Source organism: Cetorhinus maximus, chromosome 12 (genome assembly GCF_964194155.1).
Source record: "Cetorhinus maximus chromosome 12, sCetMax3.hap1.1, whole genome shotgun sequence".
In the NCBI taxonomy this organism is placed as follows: domain Eukaryota; kingdom Metazoa; phylum Chordata; class Chondrichthyes; order Lamniformes; family Cetorhinidae; genus Cetorhinus; species Cetorhinus maximus.
The window spans coordinates 39098024-39119796 of record NC_135890.1 but is presented as its reverse complement, the minus strand read 5'-3'; the positions used below and the strand labels follow the sequence as shown (position 1 = coordinate 39119796).

Here is a 21773-nt window from a genome sequence, read left to right as displayed (position 1 = left end):
ACGTTTCTCTATTATTTTTCATGGTGAGGGTCCCTCTTTATTCCATGCACCTGCTACTCAATTCACCCACTGACATATAACCATATATACTCTATTTTCATTCATAACTGGTCTCTGCATAAAATCTGAGTAATAACAGATTAAACTGAAATAAATATGAGGTTTTCACTTTATAAACTCTTTGCAATAGAGTAGATTGATACTAATGATAACTAGTATTTGCTCCAGTATAAGGTAGCCATAATAAACACCTATTAATGACCAGTGCTGAGTTGAACAGCAGGTTTTTAAACAGGTTGGCACCTACTTAAAAATAGCCTACATGAAGATAGTACAGTTGGATAGGTGAACTTTACCAATCAGAAGTTCTACCTTCAAATATCTCTACCACTTTGGATCTTTGTGGGCACATCATTAACATGCTCCTCTAGGAAAAGAGAGGAGCAGCTTATTACAAATTCTGAAATTGTCCTGATTCCTTGCATGATGAGTTTACCACCTTATCATGTTGACATAGGAAGTCCTGTAGAGGGCAGATGTTGCCTCACAGTGAAAATCGTAGAGGAATATTAGCTGGTGAATCACCTGAACTACTGTGCGCACCAGTTCCTAGCAACCATTGGTCTATGTGACTGGAGGCCTGGTTATGTACTAGCCAAATTCACTCTTAATTGGTGTGGAGTGTTACAATAATTTCAAATATTAAAAGATTATGAATTTCACATGCAACCAGCAAAGAGAGAAGAATCCCATCCCATCGATCTGCTCTGGAAAGAAATCTATCAAACAAAATTTTAATACATATCTCCAGTGTAAATATTAAACTAATACCAAGATTTTTAAAATTCATTTATGGGATGTGGGCTTCGCTGGCTGGGCCAGCATTTACTGCCCATCACTAATTGCCCTTGAGCAGGTGGTGGTGGTGGTGACCTTCTTGATCCGCTGCAGTCCCTGTGGCATAGGTACATCCACAGTTCTGTTAGGGAGGGAGTTCCAGGATTTTGACCCAGCTACAGTGAAGGAACGGAGATGTATTTCCAAGTCAAGGTGGTGAGTGGCTTGGTGGGAAACTTCCAGGTGGCGGTGTTCCCATGTGCCTGCTGTCCTTGTCCTTCGAGGTGGTAGTGGTCATGGGTTTGTAAGGTGCTGTTTAAGGAGCCTTGGTGAGTTCCTGCAGTGCATTTTGTAGATGGTACACCCTGCTGCTACTGTGCATTGGTGGTGGAGGGAGTGAATATTTGTGGAAGGGATGCCAATCAAGCAGGCTGCATTGTCCTGGGTGGTATCAAGCTTCATGAGTGTTATTGGAGCTACACTCATCCAGCCAAGTGGAGAGTATTCCATCACACTCCTAACTTGTACCTGGTAGATGCCGGACAGGCTTTGGGGAGTCAGTAGGTGAGTTACATGCTGCAGGATTCCTAGCCTCTGTCCTGCTCTTGTAGCCACCGTATTTGTATGGCCAGTCCAGTTCAGTTTCTGGTCAACAGGATGTTGATAGTGGGGAACTCAGTGATTGTAATGCCATTGAATGTCAAGGGACGATGGTTAGATTCTCTCTTGTTGGAGATGGTCATTGCCTGACACTTGTGCGCAAATGTTACTTGCCACTTGTCAGCCCAAACCTGGATATTGCCCGGGTCTTGCTGCATTTGGACATGGACTGCTTCAGTATCTGAGGAGTCGCGAATGGTGCTGACCATTGTGCAATTATCAGCGAACATCCCTACTTCTGTCCTTATGATGGAAGGAAGGTCATTGATGAAGCAGCTGAAGATAGTGTGTCAGGTATTCCTTTATCAGATGTTCTAATTGAGAATTATTAAATTCATTTGAGTAATTGCATTTCCAAGATTCTAAATATGTCATCTCCTCAAATGTTAGACATGTGTCATCAGCTTGTTTTGCCATGCATTTAACTTGAGATAATTTAATGAGATGTTGTTACAAATATGTTACATTTTGCAGAAGACTACTTTAACTACAAAATGAAACTAATCATTAAAACTTTGTGAATAGCTGTATATTTTGTTTCAAATTTTAAGTTTATAAAGAATCCCACTTAGATACCTTGTAGAAGAATCAAATTATATTTTTCATTTTGAGAGGAGTACTTGCCTTTTCTTTGCTCTGGTTGGGGATTGGAGTTTGGCTGAGGTGCAGATGTGCTTTCCTTTTCCTGCAGCTCATCCTCACTTCCTCTAGGAATGTCACCACAGTGATTTGTTTTACTTTCTCTGTGAAGCTCAACGTTTACTTTTGTTTCCACCTTCAGTTTCTCGGATGCTCCATGGTCCTCACTGTCACTGGCTGTTGTACACTCTGCAGGCCAGTAATGTTTCACATGATTGGGCATGGCCTCAGCTGTTTGTGGGGTCGGGAGAGAGAGGGGCGGGGGATGGAGGTTAAAGCTTGATTAGAAATAAGCAACACTCACAAAAGTATCAGGAATGTCAATCTAATGTTTAATGGACATGTAATACGAGAGCTGAGGACTTCCACATTTTACTGTGGCCCTCTTAATGTAAAGTGTCCATTCCCCAGGAAAATTGTAGGCCACCACCGTGTAATGAACTGTATGTATATCAAGAGAACCCTTGCCATACTGTACCTTGTATCCCCTTCTTTCATTCAGCTTTTCAGCCTCCTTTTTTTTCTGGTTATGCCTCAATGAAACACCATGGACTTTGTTATGTAAAATTTTCGTTATAAATGCAAGTAGTTATTGTTATTTAGTGTGTGGTCAAAGTTGCCAAAGATGCATGCCAAGAATCTGGATTATTTTTCAAATCCAGTCATTAGAGTAGGCCTTGCTGGACCATGGATTTCTCCAAGACTATCATTAATGCTCAGTTGGCAGTAGGGCAAGTTAGATTTCCTCTCTCCTGCACGAGAAGTTTTGCCCCCAAATTGTGCCCATTCCAGCCCATCTGAGAATGGATTTGACTGATTCAGTGTAAGCAAGTGAAGCAAATGCCAGACTGAGAAGCTTTTATGCCTACTTGGAAGCAGAACTCTCAGGTCAGTGGAACTACCACATACCAAGACATTTCATTACGTGACTGACAGAAACAAGGTGCCACATCTTTCTTACTGTTACTTGTATTTTGTATTTTACCCTTTGGTGTACTGTGTATTGGATTTTTTTCATTATTTTTAGGTGCTCCTTGCTTCCAGTTGGGGTCCCCTTGAAACGCATCTTCTTCACTATCTGATGAATGGCTAGAAGCGTAGGAGCTGCTATGATCATCTTCCAAAGACAATTCACTGTCCGAGTCAGAATCTGGCTCTGGGAAAAAAAAAGAGATAAGTTTGAAAAAATCCATTAGCTAGAAAAATGAAAACATGTTATAATGACTAATTGATAATCTTCAATTATTGATCCAGTCTGTTATTAATCGTCATCCAGAAGTTCATAGGAACAACACTAATACTATTAGAAGCTACAATGCAGTTGTAGCTGGAGACATGGACTATGTATTGTCAATATAGGTCTGATACCACTATGTGAACTTCTGATAACCAACTTTTACTGGAGCGTAATTGCTTACAACTTTTGAAAAGATTGTTGTGGATATCATCAGATAGCAAAAGGAATAGTTACTTCATCTGATGTATTTCAAATTATTGGTATTTATTCTATATCAGCAACCTTATATTCAGAAAATTACTATTATTGCTTAAATTGTTAAATAACTTCTGAAGTGAACATTTTGCATAAGCAGGCAATATGGATTGATTAACCTGAAAAGCCTTACCATCAGGTTTCTTTATTTTTTTGCGGAATATTGATGAATCTGGCTCTGTACGGCCACCTTCTGCTTGACTTGATAATAAGCTCACTCTCTGAGCTTCATCCCTGAGAAAAGATGAACAACTTCTTCAGTATTAATTCAACTTGGTCAAAATTAGACAGCAAAACAAGGGGTATGATAAGGTTATAGTAGTTTACAGGCTGGATGCCTCCTGTTTTAAGTAAATGGTACAGCAATCCTAAGAATAAGAAAATATTTTCCCTTCACAAGAAAAGTTGCATAAGCTTGGACAGAAGCATCAATATTGGAGAACAGTGGGGAATTTCCAATTTCCAAAAGTGGCCTTAGATCAAGTCTCATAAGGATGAGAGGGTATATGACCTAAGATCATCCACCTTGAGCATCATGAGCCAATGAAAGGGCTGCAGCCAGTTGTCTAAAGGGAATGAGGGACTGGTGGAACTGGCTCATAGTTAAACCAATATTTATTTAACAGTGGATAACTGGGCCACTGCGGAAATGCTGACAAGTATCCACTACTTCTTGGGACAACTATAATAACTTGGAAAAAAATGAAACACTGTAAAACAAAGAGGAGAAAGGTATAAATTCACTGACTGGGTGGGTGCTGGCACTAAAAAAATGAAAGGAAAATAATTACAACTGCTAGATCTGTATGAGCAGGGAAGGGTATTTCCTATGTTCTCAAGAAAATGTTCCTATCAATTAGTTGCAGGAATTCATTCTCTCCTCTCAGTGGCTGACTTCATGTTTAAATAAAGACTACTAGTGCTTTCTTTACCAGCTCTGCTATTTAATCATGCAGCCCTTTCCGGTTTCTTCACTGCACAGCTTCATCATACATAGGTGCCGCATGCAGAGTCATGTGAATTTTAGAGCAGTCTTTCTTTCGCTCACAATGCTGTTATTCACTGACTATCTGTCAGTGTTCCAAGTAGATTTACGCAGCCTCAGGTAGTACTTAACCAGAAATTAAACACACCTCATCAACTAATGATGGGTGCCAAGTCATCACATTTTCATGGTTTTGAATGTCTCATTGCAATGATTTAGTTTAATGAAAAACATGGATAGCATTAATATATTGGGCAAGCATGATCAATTAGATATTGTAAAAGAAAGATTACTTGACACCAGTAAGCACCAGATTAAGCAAATTAACAGAGAATGATGGTGATAGTTCATGCAATTGGTTATATTAGAAGTATACCTGGATAAAGATCAGAATCGTGCACCCTCCACCTGATTACCTGAGTTTAGAAGCAATGCAGCTATTGTGACTCTTGGCTGACCTGACAGTGCTCTCCATGGAGGCTGTGGACTCTCCAATAGCAGTGCGATACATTCGTCCTTCATCCACGTATGTGTTGTTACAGTTAAGGGACCGCTGGAAGAGAGCATAGAATTTCATTCTACTCATTAATGCCACCTGTTAAACTAGCCAGTGACTTTCAGTCACCAAGCATATGGGCAAAAACAGGATGATCCAATTACAGCATGTGACATTTGATGCTTCCTGTGGTGAACTGAACTGTTGCTGAACTAGCTGCTGTTTTCTTCAATTGTATAGCCTGTATTGTGCACTATCATAGTCTACCATTAGTTCTAATCGCCATTCATCATATTCTGAAAGTGGTTCACTGCCCCTGACACTGTTGTCTCATTCACCTCATTTTTTGGTGGTGGCAAGGCCAAATGACAGAATTAAACGTAGCACCGACTGTGCAAAGGTGCTTGCCTGTTGGCATTTTTCAGTAGGCCCTAATTTAGGTGACCCATGCCAGATACAGGATGGAGCTGCATTATTGAATACAAATTGGAGATTTAGGACCATGATGCCGTTCTGGTGTCATTAAGTGTGGCAACTGCTGAGCTAACCCATAACATAATGCGAGAAAAAGCCAAAACTAGCATCACTTAAAGTGATCACAGGAAGCAGCTCTGGGGCAATAAAACATAATTTCTTTTGGCTTTTTTGAATAGCAGGATGTATTGTGCTCCCTGGACCTCACTGCTAATCCTCTCACCCACTAATAATGGCCTTCACAGTTGGCCCTGTCCTGTATTTTAATTTTGTGATACAGGCCTACACGCTGCAGGATTTTCTGCCTCCCTAAAGCTGCATGCTGCCTATCAGTGCTTGGAACCTTGAAGCAAACGAGGTCCAAATTGCCAAAAAGGTTTGGGCATCTTGCTGGTTTGGTCAGGTGTTGTGACAGTTCCTGTCACATACAAACATGTGAAATAGGAGCAGGAGTAGGCCATTCAGCCCCTCGAGCCTGCTCCGCCATTCAACAAGATCATGGCTCATCTGTGTGTTTTGAATTCCACATTCCCATTTACCCACCGATAACCTTTGATTCCCTTGCGTAACAAGAATCTATCTACCTCTGCTTCAAAAATATTCAATGACCCCACCTCCACTGCCTTTGGAGGCAGAAAGTTCCAAAGTCACACAACCCTCTGACAGAAAAAAATTCTCCTCATCCCTGCACTATAAGGGCACCTCCTAATTTTAAAACAGTGCTCCCTAGTTTTGGACTCACCCACAAGGGGAAACATAATTTCTGCATCCACCTCGTCACTACCGTTCAGGATCTTATATACTTCAATCAAATCACCCCTCACTCTTCTAAACTTCAGTGGAAAGAAGCCCAGTCTGTCTAACCTTTCCTCATAAGACAGCCCGCTCGTTCCAAATATTGCTCTGGTTAACCTCCTCTGAACCGCCTCCAACGCATTTACATCCTTTCTTAAATAAAGAGACCAAAACTGCACACAGTATTTGAGATGTGGTCTCACCAATGCCCTGTATAACTTTTATGTTCAATTCCTCTCATAATAAAGGACAGCATTCCATTAGCCTTCTTAATTACTTGCTGTACCTGTCACTGCAGGGCATTCTGAAGGGGAGGGCGAACAGTCAGAGATTGTGGTTCACATTGGTACCAGTGGCACAGGTAGAAAGAGGGATGAGGTCTTGCAACAAGAATTTATGGAGCTAGGTAACAGATTGAAAAGCAGGACCTCAAAGGTTGTAATTTCTCGATTACTTCTGGTGCCACGTGTTAGTGAGTATAGGAATTGGTGGATAGAGCAGATGAATGCGTGGTTGAAGAGTTGGTGCAGGAGGGAGGGCTTTAGATTCCTGGATCACTGGATCCGTTTCTGGGGAAAGTGGGACTTGTACAAGTCCGACGGGTTTCACCTGAACTGGAACGGGACCAACATCCTTGTGGGGGTGTTTGCTAGTGCTGCTGGTGGGAGTTTAAACTAATTTGGCAGGGGGGTGGGATGTGGAATGGAGCTATAGTAGAGGTGATGCACAATCAAATATATTAGAAAAACCAAGTCAGTCTGGAAGGCAGAGTGTAAATAGTCAAGTTAAGGCAGAAGGGAGCATGGCAAGGCTGGATAGCATTTATTTTAATGCAAGGGGTCTTGTGATTAAGGCAGATGAGTTGAGGGTGTTGATTAACACATGGGGATATGATATCATTGTTATCATGGAGACCTGATTGAGGGAGGGGCAGGACTCAAAATTCCGGGGTATGGAATCGTCAGGTAAGACAGGGGCGGGGGGGCGTAAAAGAGGAGGTGGCGTTGTAACATTGATCAAGGAGTCAATCACTGCAATAAGGGGGGGAGACGATATCTTAGATGGTTCCTCAAATGAGGCCATGTGGGTAGAACTTAAAAACAAAAAGGGGTAATCACTATAGACCCCTAAACAGTAAGGGAGAGATAAAAGGCAGATATGTAGGCAAATCTTAGAGAAGTGTAAAAATAATAGGGTAATAATAGTCGGGGATTTCAACTTCCCCAATATTAACTGGGATAGCAAAGTGTGAAAGGCTTAGAGGGGGCGGAATTCTTAAAATGTATCCAGGAGAGCTTTTTAAGCCAGTACGTAGAAAGCCCTACAAGAGAGGGGGCGGTGCTGGACCTAATTTTAGGGAACGAACCCGGGCAAGTGGTAGAAGTGTCAGTGGGGGAGCATTTCGGTGATTGTGACCATAACTCAGTAAGATTTAAGGTAGTTATGGAAAAGGACGAAGATGGACCGGAAATAAAGGTTCCGAATTGGGGGAAGGCTGGTTTTGATATGATCTGGCCAAATTGGACTACGAGCAGCAACTTGTAGGAAAATCTACATCAGAGAAGTGGGAGTCATTCCCAACATGTTCCTGTAAAGGGTGAAGGGTAGGACCAACAAGTCCAGAGAACCCTGGATGTCGAGGAATGTACAGGATTGGATAAGGAAAAAAGGGGGAAGCTTATGGTAGATTCCGAGGGCTCAAAACAGCTGAAGCCCTAGAGGAGTATAGAAAGTGCAGGGGGTTACTTAAAAAAAGAAATTAGGAGAGTGAAGAGGTGGCATGAAAAAACACTGGCTGGTAAAATAAAGGTAAATCCAAAGGCATTTTATGAGTATATTAGGGGCAAGAGGATAACCAGGGAAAGAGTAAGGCCCATTAGGGACCAAAGTGGCAATCTGTGTGAGGAGCCGGAAGATGTAGGTGAGGCTTTAAATGAATACTTTGCATCTGCATTCACTATAGAGAAGGATGATGTAGGTCCAGAAATCAGGGAGGGGGACTGGGATATACTTGAACAAATTAGCATTGAGAGGGAGGAGGTATTAATGGTTTTAGTGGGCTTAAAAGTGGTTAAATCCCCAGGCCCAGGTGAGATGTATCTTAGGTTGCTGTGGGAGGCAAGGGAGGAGATTGCAGGGGCCCTGACATTAATCTTCAAATCCTCTTTGGTCACAGGAGCGGTGCCAGATGCCTGGCGGATAATGTGGAGCCATTATTCAAGAAGGATGGTAGGGATAAATCAGGGAACTATGGACCAGTGAGTCTAACATCAGTGATAGGGAAACTTTTGGAAAAAACTCTGAGGGCCAGAATTAATTTCCACTGGGAGAGGCAAGGATTAATCAAGAATAGTCAGCATGGCTTTGTCAGGCGGAGATCACGTCTAACAAGTTTAATTGAATTTTTCGAGGAGGTGACTAGGTGTGTAGATGAGGGTAGTGCAGTTGATATAGTCTACATGGACTTCAGTAAGGTTTTTGACATGGTCTCACATGGGAGAATGGTCAAGAAGGTACGAGCCCATGGGATCCAGGGCAATTTGGCAAATTGGATCCAAAATTGGCTTAGTGGCAGGAGGCAGAGTGTGATGGTCAAAGGTTCTTTTTGTGAATGGAAGCCTGTATCCAGTGGCGTACCGTAGGGTTTGGTGCTGGGTCCCTTGATGTTTGTAGTGTACATTAATGATCTAGACATGAATGTAGGAGGTATTATACGTAAGTTCGCAGATGACACAAAAATTGGTGGTGTGATAAATAGCAAGGAGGAAAGCCTTAGACTACAGGACGATATAGACGACTGATCAGATGGGCAGAACAGTGGCAAATGGAATTTAATCTAGAAAAGTGTGAGGTGATGCATTTTGGGAGGACTAACAGAGAAAGGGAATACATGATGAATGGTAGGACCCTAGGAAGTACAGAGGATCAGAGGGACCTTGGTGTGCATGTCCATAGACCCTTGAAGGCAGCAGGACAGGTAGGTAAGGTGGTTAAGAAGGCATATGGGATACTTGCCTTTATTCGTCAAGGCATAGAATACAAGAGCAGGGAGGTTATGTATGATGGAGCTGTATAAAACATCAGTTAGACCACATCTGGAGTACTGTGTGCAGTTCTGGTTGCCACGCTATAGGAAGGATGTGATTGCGCTGGGGAGGGTGCAGAGGAGATTCACCAGGATGTTGCCAGGACTGGAGCCTTTCAGCTATGAAGAGAGACTAGATAGACTAGGGTTGTTTTCCTTAGAGCAGAGAAGACTGAGGGGGGGATGTGATTGAGGTGTACAAAATTATGAGGGGCATAGATAGGGTAGATAGGAAGAAACTTTCCCCCTTAGCGGAGGGGTCAATAACCAGGGGGCATAGATTTAAAGAAAGGGGGTAGGAGGTTTAGAGGGGATTTGAGGAAAAAGTTTTTCACCCAGAGGGTGGGGTGTATCTGGAACTCATTGCCTGAAAGGGTGGTAGAGGTGGGAACCCTCACAATATTTAAGTATTTAGATGAACACTTGAAATGCCATAGCATACAAGGCTATGAGCCAAGGCTGGAAAATGGGATTAGGGTAGATAGGGGCTTGATGATCGGTGTGGACACAATGGGCCGAAGGGCCTCTTTCTGTGCTATAAAACTTAATTGTCAGAATTTTGTCCTCATCAGGTGGGCTCCGCGGGAGCAGTCGGGAAGCTGACCGCCGCCCACGATCAGGCTGTGTCCGCGATTTCACGCAGGCGGGCCAATTAAGGCCTGCCCAGCATGAAATGCGCACTGCAGCGCTGCCTGTGGAGGGGGAGAAGGGTGAGCATAGGTGCATGCACAGAGCTGCCTCAGGGAGATGAAGATTTTTGAAAATAAAAAAGAAACATTTTTTGAATGTTTATAACATGTCCCCTCATGTGACTCTGTCAGAAGAGATTTACCTGGATGTTGCCTGGACTGGAGCGTTTCAGCTATGAAGAGAGACTAGATAGGCTGGGGTTCTGACTCTGTCACATGAACAGAGACATGTTAAAAATTCATTTGAAAAATTTTACATTTTTTTTAATGACTGATCTTAACCTCATCCTGCCCGTGGATTAGGTTTCACAAGAAACCCAAAGGCTGCTTGGCCTTATCGCCTACCCGCCAACTGTTAAGGTTGGACAGGCAGCAAAAAGTTTCATTTAATAAAATCTTCAATGGCCTTAATAGGCCTATTAATTGTCGGTGCCTGCTCACCAACCAAAATATCGCACGAGTACGCGATGACGTCGGGACACTCGCTCATCATCATCGCGCGTCATTTTACGCTCATTCAGGTCGGGCATGCACCCACCTGACGAGTGGAAAATTCTGCCCAATGACTCTATTACTAACTTTTTGTGACTCATGCACTAGAACGCCAAGATGCCTCTGCACCTCGGAATTTTGCAGTCATTCTCCATTTAAGCAACACTCTGCTTTTTTATACTTCCTGCCAAAGTGAACAACTTCACATTTTCCTACATTATACTCCATCTGCCAGATTTTTGCCCATTCACTCAATCTATCTATATCCATCTACAACATCCTTATCCTCTTTGTCAATGTCCTCTTCACAACATACTGTCCCGCCAATCTTTGGGTCATCTGCAAATTTAGCCATCATGCCTTCACTCGCCTCATCTAAGTCATTGATATAAATTGTAAAAGTTGAGGCCCCAGCACAGACCAGTGGGACTCTGCTTGTCACATCCTGCCAATCAGAAAGGATCCGTTTATGCATACTTTGTTTCCTGCCACCCAGTCAATATTCTATCCATGGTAACATGTTACTCCCTACACAATGAGCTTTTATTATCCACAATAACCTTTGATGGAGCACCTTATCAAACGCCTTCTGGAAATCCAAGTAAAGCATGTCTACAGATTCTCCTTTATCCACAGCGCATGTTACTCCTTCAAAGAACTCCAATAAATTGGTTAAACATGATTTTCCTTTCGCAATACCATGCTGACTCTTCTCGATTACCTTGAGTTTCTCTAAGTGTCCAGCTGTAACCTCCTTAATGATGAATTCTAACAACTTCCTCCAGAGACATCAAGCTAATTGCCTATAGTTTCCCGTTTCTGCCTCCCTCCCTTAGGAATAGAGGGGTTATATTTGCTATTTTCCAATCTGATGTAATCTTTCCAGAATCTAATGAATTTTGGAAAATTAACACCAATGCACCTGCTACCTAATTAGCCACCTCTTTTAAGACCCTAGGATGAAGTCCATTGGGACCCGGAGACATGTCTGCCCACAGCTCCCTCAGTTTGCTCAGTACCACTTCCCTAGTGATTGTAATTTCATCAAGTTACCACCCATCCACCCCACCTCCTGATTTACAGCTATTACTGGAATGGTTTTTGTATCTTCTATTGTGAAGACAGAAGCAAAATATTTGTTCATTTCATCCGCCATCTCCTTATTATCTACTATTAACTCCCCACTGCCACTCTCTAGAGGACTAACACTCAGTTTACTTATTCTTCTCCTTTTTAAATACCAATGGAAACTCTTGCTATCCAGTTTTACATTTCTAGCTAGCTTCCTCTCATACTCTAATTTCTTTTTCCTGATTAACCTTTTAGTCATTCTCTGCCGTTCTTTATATTCTGGCCAATTATCTGATCTGCCACTCATCTTTGTGCAGTTGTATGCTTTTCCCTTAAGTTTGCTTTCCTTAACTTCTTTAGTTAACCATGGATGGTGGGTCCTCCCCTTAGAATAAGTATATTCCTACTATGAAGAAAAATTCTAAGTATTCTGAAATATCCCCTTAAATGTCGGCCACTGCTTTTCTATTGACCTATCCTCTAGCCTAGTATCCCAGTTGACTTCAGCTAGCTCAGCTTTCATGCCCACATAGTTGCCCTTATTTAAGTTTAAAATACGAGTCTTAGATCCACTCTTCTCCCTTTCAAACTGGATGTAAAATTCAATCATATTGTGGTCACAAAATTCAATCATATTGTGGTGATTAATTAATCCTGTCACAGTACACAATACCAAGGCCAGGATTTTTCCTATAGCGGGTGGGCTGGGCGGGAGCAGGCATGGAGCCGATCGCCGCCCACGATCGGCTCTGCGCCACCATTTTATGCGGGATGGCCAATTAAGGCCCGCCCAGCATAATACGCGACTGGTAGTGCTTAGCGCTACCTGTGTGGGCGGGGGGGTTGGAGTGAGAGTCGGGGCCAGCGCTCTTTCGCGCATGTGTGGGAAAGAGCATAGCAATCTCCCTGAGGCATGAAGCTGCCTCAGGGAGATTGAATGGATATTAAAACAATTAAATAAATGATTTAAAATTTTATTTAAACATGTCCCCTCATATGGCTGTGTCACATGAATTGGGACATGTTTTTAAATTTATGAAAATTAATTAATTTATTTAATAAAAGCTTCAGGAAACCTCATCCCGTTCGTGGATGAGGTTTCCTGAAAAACGCGAAGGCTGCTTGGGCTTTTCGCCTGCCCTACAACCTTAAGGTCGGGCGAGCAGTGTTCGCAAGTGCCTCAATTAATTTCTTACTGGCCCTAATAGGCCATTTATATTTCGGCGGGCGCCTGCCGAACAAAATATCGTGATGACGTCGGGACACACGCCCGACGTCATCATGCGTCATTTTACACGTCAGCATGTTGGGCATCCACCACATGCCAATGGAAAAATCCTGGCCCAAGTCTAATATGCCCTGTTTTCTGGTTGGTTCCACAATGTGTTGCTCTAAAAAAGCCATCTCAAAAGCTTCCTATTAACTCCTCATCCAGGCTACTAATGATTTTTCCAGTTTATATGTAGATTAAAATCACTCAGGATTATTGCTCTCCTTTTATCACAAGCACCCAATATTTCTTCTTGTATACCTTACCCTACATTGTGGTTACTGTTAGGGGGTCTGCATACCACTCCCATTGCTAACTTCTTTCCCTTACTATTCCTCACCTCCACCCAAACCAATTCTACATCCTGATCTCCTGAACCAAGCTCATCTCTAACTATTGCACCAATGTCATCCTTGATCAACAGTGCTATCCCTCCACCTTTACCTAGCTTCTTGAATATAATATACCCTCAATATTCAGGACCCAATCCTTGTCATCCTGCAGCTACGTTTCCGTGATGACTATCATATCATATTTATTTACTTACTTCAATTTGTGCTATCAATTCATTTACTTTGTTTCAAATGCTACATGCATTCAGATACAGAGCCTTTAGTTTTGTCTTTTTGTTATCTTTGTAGCATCTAGTCTTGATTAATGGTGTATCCTTAGGTTTTATCTCTCTGTCCCTTCCTGCTATTCTTTGACCCTCATTTCCCATATTACTATTATGGTCTCCTGCTTTGAATCTACCCATTGATTTGCCACATCTACCCAAGCTTGATCCCTCAATCCCCCTTGCTTAGTTTAAAGCCCTCTCTACTTCCTTAGTTATGTGATTCGTAAGAATATACGTTCCAGCATGGTTCAGGTGTAGACCATCCCAACAATTCAGCTCCGACTTTCCCTAGTACTGGTGCCAGTACCCCACAAACTGGAACTCACTTCTCCCACACCAGGTTTTGAGCCATGCATTCATCTCTCCAGTTTTATTTGCCCTATTCCAATTTGCACGTGGTTCAGGTAATAATCCAGAGATTATTACCTTCAAAGTTCTGCTTCTTAATTTGGTACTAGCTTCTCATACTGACTATGCAGAACCTCCTTCCATGTCCTGCCTATGTTACCTCACATCCTTTGAATGGCAAAGATGACAATCAATCCACTATCTCACGTTTGATAATCTTGCAATAGTTCATAATATCCCTTATCCGATAGAGGAGTATAGTGTTCTGAGGGTCAAATTTATCAGCCATCTCTGCAGATGTGACCTGAATTTACAATATGCAGTATCCTTGGGCAAGGCTCTCTGCTGGCATGTCTGGACTCATAATATTACCTTTTATTGTTAAAATTATTACAAAATATATATTATTTAAAACACAATGCTTAATTTATTACAGAGCTTTCAAATACAGAGCTATACACTGTTCATTTATATCTTTTGGATGAGATGCTAAACTGTTCTCTACGGTGACATAAAAGATCCCAGTGTTCTGGGCAATACTTATCCCTTAATCCTAATCACCAAGACAGATTATCTAGTCATCATCACATTGCTGTTTGTGGGAATCACTGTGGGCAAACTGGCTGCCATGCTTTCTACAACAATGACTGCATTTCCAAAGTACCTCAGTGGCTGTAAAGGACTTTGAGATAACCCCGAGCTGTGAAAGGCACTATATATATGCAAGTCTTTCTTTTCTTCAATGTCATAAAATCATTAAAATTAATCAGACTCTGCTGTAATTGTATAAAGAGGACAACCTTCAGCTGTGTGACTCCTTTTAATTTAATAAGAAAACCCAGTGGATGCTGATAATGTCTCTATGATTACATTGAGAAATAGCCTTGTACCTGTGCTAGTAACAATGCTACCAGATTTTATAATGCTTCCCTCTATCCCATTTCAATAGTTTTGCAACCTCTCAACAAATGAAACTCCCTGAAGCTTTTCTTTCAGCTTGTTAGGGGCTCTCCTTCTGGTTTGACAACTAATGTTTAGTTCTACAATTACCTGACTTTGCTCTGTAAACCTGCTTGATATTAGAGGTGTGACTGGAGATTGAATGTGATCATAAAGAAGATTTAATTATGTTGCTAACATTTTGGTTGCCACTAAGACGGAGGATTGATTATGTTCTTTATTCACAAGACATTTCCTTCATGATGCTTGGTAATTCATTATAAAAGTTTGATAAAGTGATTAAGCTATTTTAAAACATGCAATACTTGAGTAAACTAGCATTAGAACAAAAATAACATTTCCCAGGCAAAAAATTGGTTGGCAACTCCTGCATAAAGGCAGCAGTTATCAAAATTAAACAATTATTAACAATGTTTGATTCAGTTCAAGATGTTGCAAAACTCATTAGTAAGATCACATTCAGAACATTGTGTGCACCTTTGGGCACACTATCGTTAATGCGACATTGACACTTTGCTCTTTTTAACTGTGCTCCAAATGAGCATTCTTTTCCATTTGAGTACTTCACACTATGGAAACTCTCTCAAAATTGGAATTGATTTTATACAAACAAGGATTAAGGAGGACATAATTCAGGTCTTGTTATTTAACTCTGACTAGTGAGTACAAAAATAAAGGACACAAGTAAAAAATCAACAATTCTGAAGAGAGACACCACAGATTAGTCTACCTCCTCCTAGACTAGTGACTATTTGAAACAAGATCAGTTAACACTATGACAATTAACTGCACTAAAAGGAGCCAGATAAATCTGTTTGAGAGTAAGAGTGAAACTTGTAAGACCAGCACATACATAAACCATTGAATGTTTTATGGAACACAGTAGTTCTTGTGTTGCTTGGCTCATGAAAGTGCCATCTGTGGAATGCAATTGGTCAGAGTTCAATATAGTGGGTTGTAATTACTGAGTGGTATCTGGGTGATTCGCTGGGTTGGGCAGAGGCCTCAGGAGAAAATTTCATAAAGCTTTGTGTTCTTGGAAGCTTTACTTGTTGTTATTCACCTCTGTCAGGGGATGAAATAAGAGAGGTGGATTCAATGATGAACAACCAGAACGTGATCAGCAAAAAGATTGGGCCTCATGGAGTCAGTGACATTTTCAGTGCTCTTAAATCTCCAATAAGAAATTTTAATGAGAAATGCGGTTTCTCATGTTCTTAGAACCCACATGACATCCAGTAAGAGCAGAATCATTTATGGCGGAATATTGGTGACTGAAAGTTGGATTCACAGTCAAATTTTATTAAGATGCATTAACACAAAATGTAAGTTCAATCTGGAGTCCCTCTTCACGATAAGGCAAGGCACTAAAATTAAACTGTGAAATCACAGAGTCAAAAGAGGAGTGACCAATACTTGGGATGGTCTTCCAGATACAGGTAAGGAAGTCAAAATCATAGACTCATTCAATAAATGATGTTATGTGAAGGCACCTGTAATTTTTTTGATGGAGCTAAAATAGGCTGAACTTGTGAATCCAGATATTTGTTGATGCTTTAGTATAACTTCTAAGTGGGACTAAGATGGTTTCACAAGCTTAATAATGTAATCCAACTATGGAATAATTAACATCCACTAAAATGTCAACTTTCAGCTTTAAAAGCTCAAGCAATTATAACCATCATTTAACTTCAGATTGGATAAGTCAACCAAACACTTCTTTTATACTTTATAATTCAAGCTTCATCAAAAATATATGAATAAGTTTAATGTGTAAAATATTTTGATTCTACATTCACAAAGCTTTTAATGTTTTTGTTACTGTTTCTAGGACAGCAGATTATGGAAGTATTATGCAAGCATGCAGAGCAGGTAAATCACAATGTCAATCAGCATGCAACTCTAATATGATGCTGGGGCTGCCATTTTGGAAATTCACAGACCAGCTGATGCCCTCGCTTAACCTCACAAAGCTGAACATGTGTTCAGCAGCACAAAGGATCCATCCCCCAGAGGTGCCCACTACTTCCAGTTAGTTGGTGGACAATTTCTTCAGGTTGTCGCTACAATTGACATGATGGGCTGAAGGGCCTCTTTTCATGCTGTAAAACTCTATGGCTATGTCTCAATTCTACAAGTGTTTGGTGCTTTCCACATTTGTTGAAAGTTGCAACAGTCTATAGGGCGTGGCGAGGTAAATGCCATGGCACAATTAGTTGCTGCCATATATTGAGTGCATTAGTTGGCATTCCCCTTGGAATAGAGCATGGCTAAGAGAATCAGCAGAGGTCATGCAGAGCAGGACAAATTGCCAGGAGAGGAAGGAGGAGGAAGGGAAGAAGGGGTCTCAGCAGGAGGCCATATCCACCCAGGGTGCAATTCTCCTACCTGAACCTGAGCAGGGAACAATGTGAGATGCCTGCACTTCATTGAGAACATCCCCACTGAAACCTGCCACCTGCTGTAGCCATAACTCCAATCTCAGAGCAGGACAAGGACTGCTTTGCACCTGCGAAGGTGACCTTGGTAACGAACCTTTCCGCATTTAAAAAAATTAATTTATGTGATGTGGGCGTCGCAGGCTAGGCCAGCATTTATTGCCCATCCCTAATTGCCCTTGAGAAGGTGGTGGTGAGCTGCCTTCTAAAATGGCTGCAGTCCATGTGATGTAGGTACACCCAAAATGCTGTTAAGGAGGACCCAGCGACAGTGAAGGAATGGCGATATACTTCCAAGTCAGGATGGTGACTGGCTTGGAGGGGAACTTCCAGGTGGTGGTGGTGCTCCCATTTATCTGCTGCCCTTGTCCTTCTAGATGGTAGCGTCGTAGGTTTGGAAGGTGCTGCCTAAGGAGCCTTGGCGAGTTTCTGCAGTCCTTCCAAGCTGGAGCTGGAGATATTTGCAACATCTCACAGTTTGCCATCTACTATTGCATAAAAGAGATCACGGATGCTCTCTATTCAAAAAGAGATAACTAGATTTCATTCTCTCTCCCCAGAGACAAGCAGGCAGAGCAAGTACAAGGGTTTGCTAGAACTGCCAGCCTTCCAATGATGCAGAGTGCCATTAACTGCACACACACATCACATTGTGAGGGGCCCTATGTCAACTTTGCCACTATCCTGGAACCAAAAGGAATTCCATTTCATGCAGGTCAATGCCCAGTATTCTGGCAGCAGCCATGATGCCTTTATTTGGAGGCTGTCTGCCATGCCAGCTACACTTCAGCCACCACGGTAAACCAAAAGGTGGCTACTGAGCAAAAATGGCTATCCACTGATGACATAACTTGTGACACTGGTTTTCAAACCACGTTGCCACATGAAATGTGACAGAGCAAACCACTGACATGCTGAAACTTGGGGCAGAATTTTCTGCCTGTCGGGCGGGCGGGCCCAACCCAATCTCCGGTGGGCGGGGAGCCGATCCCCGCCGGAGAAGCAGGCCCCCCTGCCATTTTACGTGGGTAGGCCAATTAAGGCCCGCCCAGCGTGACGTCCGGCAGGAAGCGCTATGCACTCCCTGTGCGGGCTGGGGGGGATTCCCTAAAAGTGAGAGTGCACTCTTTCATGCATGCGCACAAAAGAGCGCACATCTCCCTGATGGGACATGTTCATAATTTACATAATAACTTTATTAAACTTTTTAAAACCTTGCATAAAACCTCATCCCGCCAGTGGATGAGGTTTCATGTTTTATCTATTTGCCCCCGGGGCTCCTGGCCTGCCTGCCAGTCTTATGGTTGGATGGGCACGTCCTTTAATTGCATAATTGACCCTGTCAATGGCCTCAATTGGCCACTGACAGGTCGGTGGGCCTGCAGCTGATTTTGCTGCGGGCCCGCCTTCCTGAAAGTTTAAATGGGCTGGGATGACGTTGGGGGTTCCGCCCAATGCTAGCGCAGTCATTTTATGCATCAGCGAGTGGGCCCCGCCCCCTGCTCGCCGACAGCAAAATTCTGCCCACGGTTCTGGAGGAGCCCGGCAGTACTTGTATGAGTGGGACTCAAGATTTGTGCTGGTCTGCTGCATGCTGCACGACATCACCATCATGAGCAGGCAACCCTTTCCACTAGCTATCAGGTAGGAGGAGGTGGTGGTGGTGGAGTAAGAGGACGAGAAGCAGGAAGGAGAAGGATGATGAAGAGGAACAGGAAGGAAAGCACCAACCTAGACAGTCCCTTTCTGCTCAGGTTGTCCATGAAGGACTAATCTGAGTGTGCAACCAGTAACTGCAATCCCAATTTCCCAGTGACCAACAGTCCCACATTCTTTACTTTCCCTCTATCACTGATTAATATTGTTCAATTGGTCACATTGCAAAAATAAAAGCAACCACAAAATAAACAACGTAAACAAAATTTACTAAAAAATCATGCCGTATCTATATATGATTAAACTAAACATCCATTCACTTGGTGTCTGCATTCTGAGTGCCTTTGCTATTCTTGGCCCCTCTCCTGGATGCATTGCACTCATGCCCAGTATTTTATCACATGCAGGTTCTGCCTCTAATCTATTCCCCAAGATATCAGTATCTGAGGAGGTGACTATGTGTGTAAAATCAAGTAACAGTGATGTGATTGCATCATTACTCATTCCTTGGTTTTCCATTGCAGTTCTCAGGTGTCTGAAGGGTAAAAAGATAAGTAGTACAAGGGTAATGTAGTGGTGAGGGGAGTGGGGGTAAAGTAAGAGGCGCATATTTACAACGTCTGCAGTTTATAAATCAGAAGAGATTGTGGGATAAGGAGGAAGGAGGATGTGAAGAGGAGGGTTAGGATATGAAGATACCATCATCTACAATGTTTTCAGCTTCACCGCTGGCCATGGCCTCAGCAATGGTTGTTCCAATAATGGTCGGCACCATCTCCTCCATGGAGGTTTGGGCTTGTAAGTGCACCTGTCCCCCCACAGGTTCGCTTTTGCTGCCTCCGGTTATGCAACAGCTTGTTCAGCAAGAGAAAGGGAAATGTGTCAGTGAGTGTTGTGCAATTTGTTTGGGTCTCGTGGCTGTCATTTTTAAAATTTATTCTTTCATGGGATGTGGGTGTCGCTGGCTAGGTCAGCATTTATTGCCTAACTGCCCTTGAGAAGGTGGTGGTGGTGAACTGAACTGCTTGCTTGCTGAACCATCATAAATGAACAATTTGCAGTGTGTTTAAGCTGTTAGATGTGAGTGTGAAGCTTGCAGCAATGCCAAATGTATGAGAGTGCAGTGGAGTATATGAATGTAGGTTATGAGGTCTGGTTGATAGAGATTGTTGGTAGGTGAGCGATGAGGGTACTGCGAATTGAGCAGTGGCTGAACCTAGTGGTGCAGTTGGTAGGATTTGGTATTTGAAGATGCATTCACTGACCTTATCATTTGTGTGAGGTCATTAAACGTCTTGAACCATTGCATCCAGGTCTTTGGGGCTAGATTCCTGGCATTGACCTCCATGGCTATCTGCTCCCACTTACTGTCGGTGTCTGGACTTCCTGGCCCCATATAGATATAGAACATCTCTCCCTCCTTTCCACCTCTTCCACCAAGCCCTCTAGTGCAGCGCAGAAAATCTTGGAACCCTCTCTCTCTCTCCCATGCTCAGGGTGCAGCCAATGAAGTGTGGTTAGCACTGGCTCCATGCAGAAATCATGCTAAATTCAAATAACAGGGGCTGGTTCACAGCATTTCACCACCCCCACACCTGTTTTCAGGGACTGACCAATTTAGCTCCCTATGTACCTTCGCTATTTCTGGTGAGAGATGTTTGCTTTGTGGAGGATTATACATCTTCAGTGTTTCAGACTGGAAAGTGTGAACCAATATCCCTTTTCTGTCAACCCAGCAACTTACTGATAAAACTGTGGTTCTGGTCAGTACCGTGTCATCTGGATGTTGCTTCTTTCCAGTGAATATGTTCTTCAGACCTTTTCGAACTTCCTTGTTGAAGATACAGTGGCAGAAGAAAATGAAGAGTCCCTGAAACCACAAAGTAATTCATTTACAATGACAAATATGACACAAAGATTTCTTGCCAAACCAAGGTCAATCTGCTAACTGGTTCACATTATGGCATAGTGCTCACCCATAAATCAAAAAGATTCCTGATCAGCCCTGGATGGTGATAAAGTATTACATGTACACATACATTGCTATATTGATGCTATGTGATATCATTTCTTCATATAATTATTTTCATCCGTTGCTATGTTAAGTGGCAAGGTGTTTTCGGTTTTGAAATGGACATAAAATATCAGTTAAACTTTGGAACACAATAGAAATACCTGGAAAACTAATACTTATTTATTAATTACATTAATATTTTTCAAATTTAAGAAAGTTATTAGCTTGCCTTTGTATAAGAATAGCACTTGTAATATAATATTTAAACAGGCCTTCTATTGTTCCTGGGCCATGCAATCTGTCAAATCATTGTTTCAGCATCACAGGACACCAAGACTAACCTGATATCACAGACAAATATATATAAGATAACATACACACATATATAAGATAATATACACACATACACACATATATAAGATAATACACACACACACACACACACACACACACACACATATATATAATATACAAAATCAGCCTTTCCAAGTAATTTTCATACTCAATGTGAAAAATGACAATTATGACTAGTTCCTTATCAACTATCAAATTTAAACCTAAAGTAAGTATTGAGTGCAGTTCTGGGCCCTGCACTTTAGGAAGGATGTGAAGGCATTGGAGAGAGTGCAGAAAAGATTCACGAGAATGGTTCCACGGATAAGAAAATTAAGTTATGAAGATAGATTGCAGAAGTTGGGACTGTTCTCCTTGGAGAAGAGAAGGTTGAGAGGAGATTTGATAGAGGTATTCAAA

At 42.2% G+C, this 21773-nt stretch overlaps 1 protein-coding gene across 11 annotated transcripts in view; it reads right to left on the bottom strand.

Annotated features, from left to right (window-relative positions):
* The window catches only part of celsr1a (cadherin EGF LAG seven-pass G-type receptor 1a), a 365300-nt gene that overhangs the window by 8765 nt on the left and 334762 nt on the right, over nt 1-21773 (bottom strand). For 6 of the 11 annotated variants that reach the window (XM_078553378.1, XM_078553369.1, XM_078553367.1 and 3 more), the window contains 5 exons: nt 20751-20876; nt 5030-5166; nt 3762-3862; nt 3122-3292; nt 2122-2367 (listed from right to left, as the gene is read on the bottom strand). In XM_078553378.1, coding sequence (XP_078409504.1) covers nt 2122-2367; nt 3122-3292; nt 3762-3862; nt 5030-5166; nt 20751-20876 — 781 coding nt within the window. The remainder of the gene's footprint in view (nt 1-2121; nt 2368-3121; nt 3293-3761; nt 3863-5029; nt 5167-20750; nt 20877-21773) is intronic. The other 5 variants (XM_078553371.1, XM_078553373.1, XM_078553370.1 and 2 more) reach the window with 4 other exon arrangements.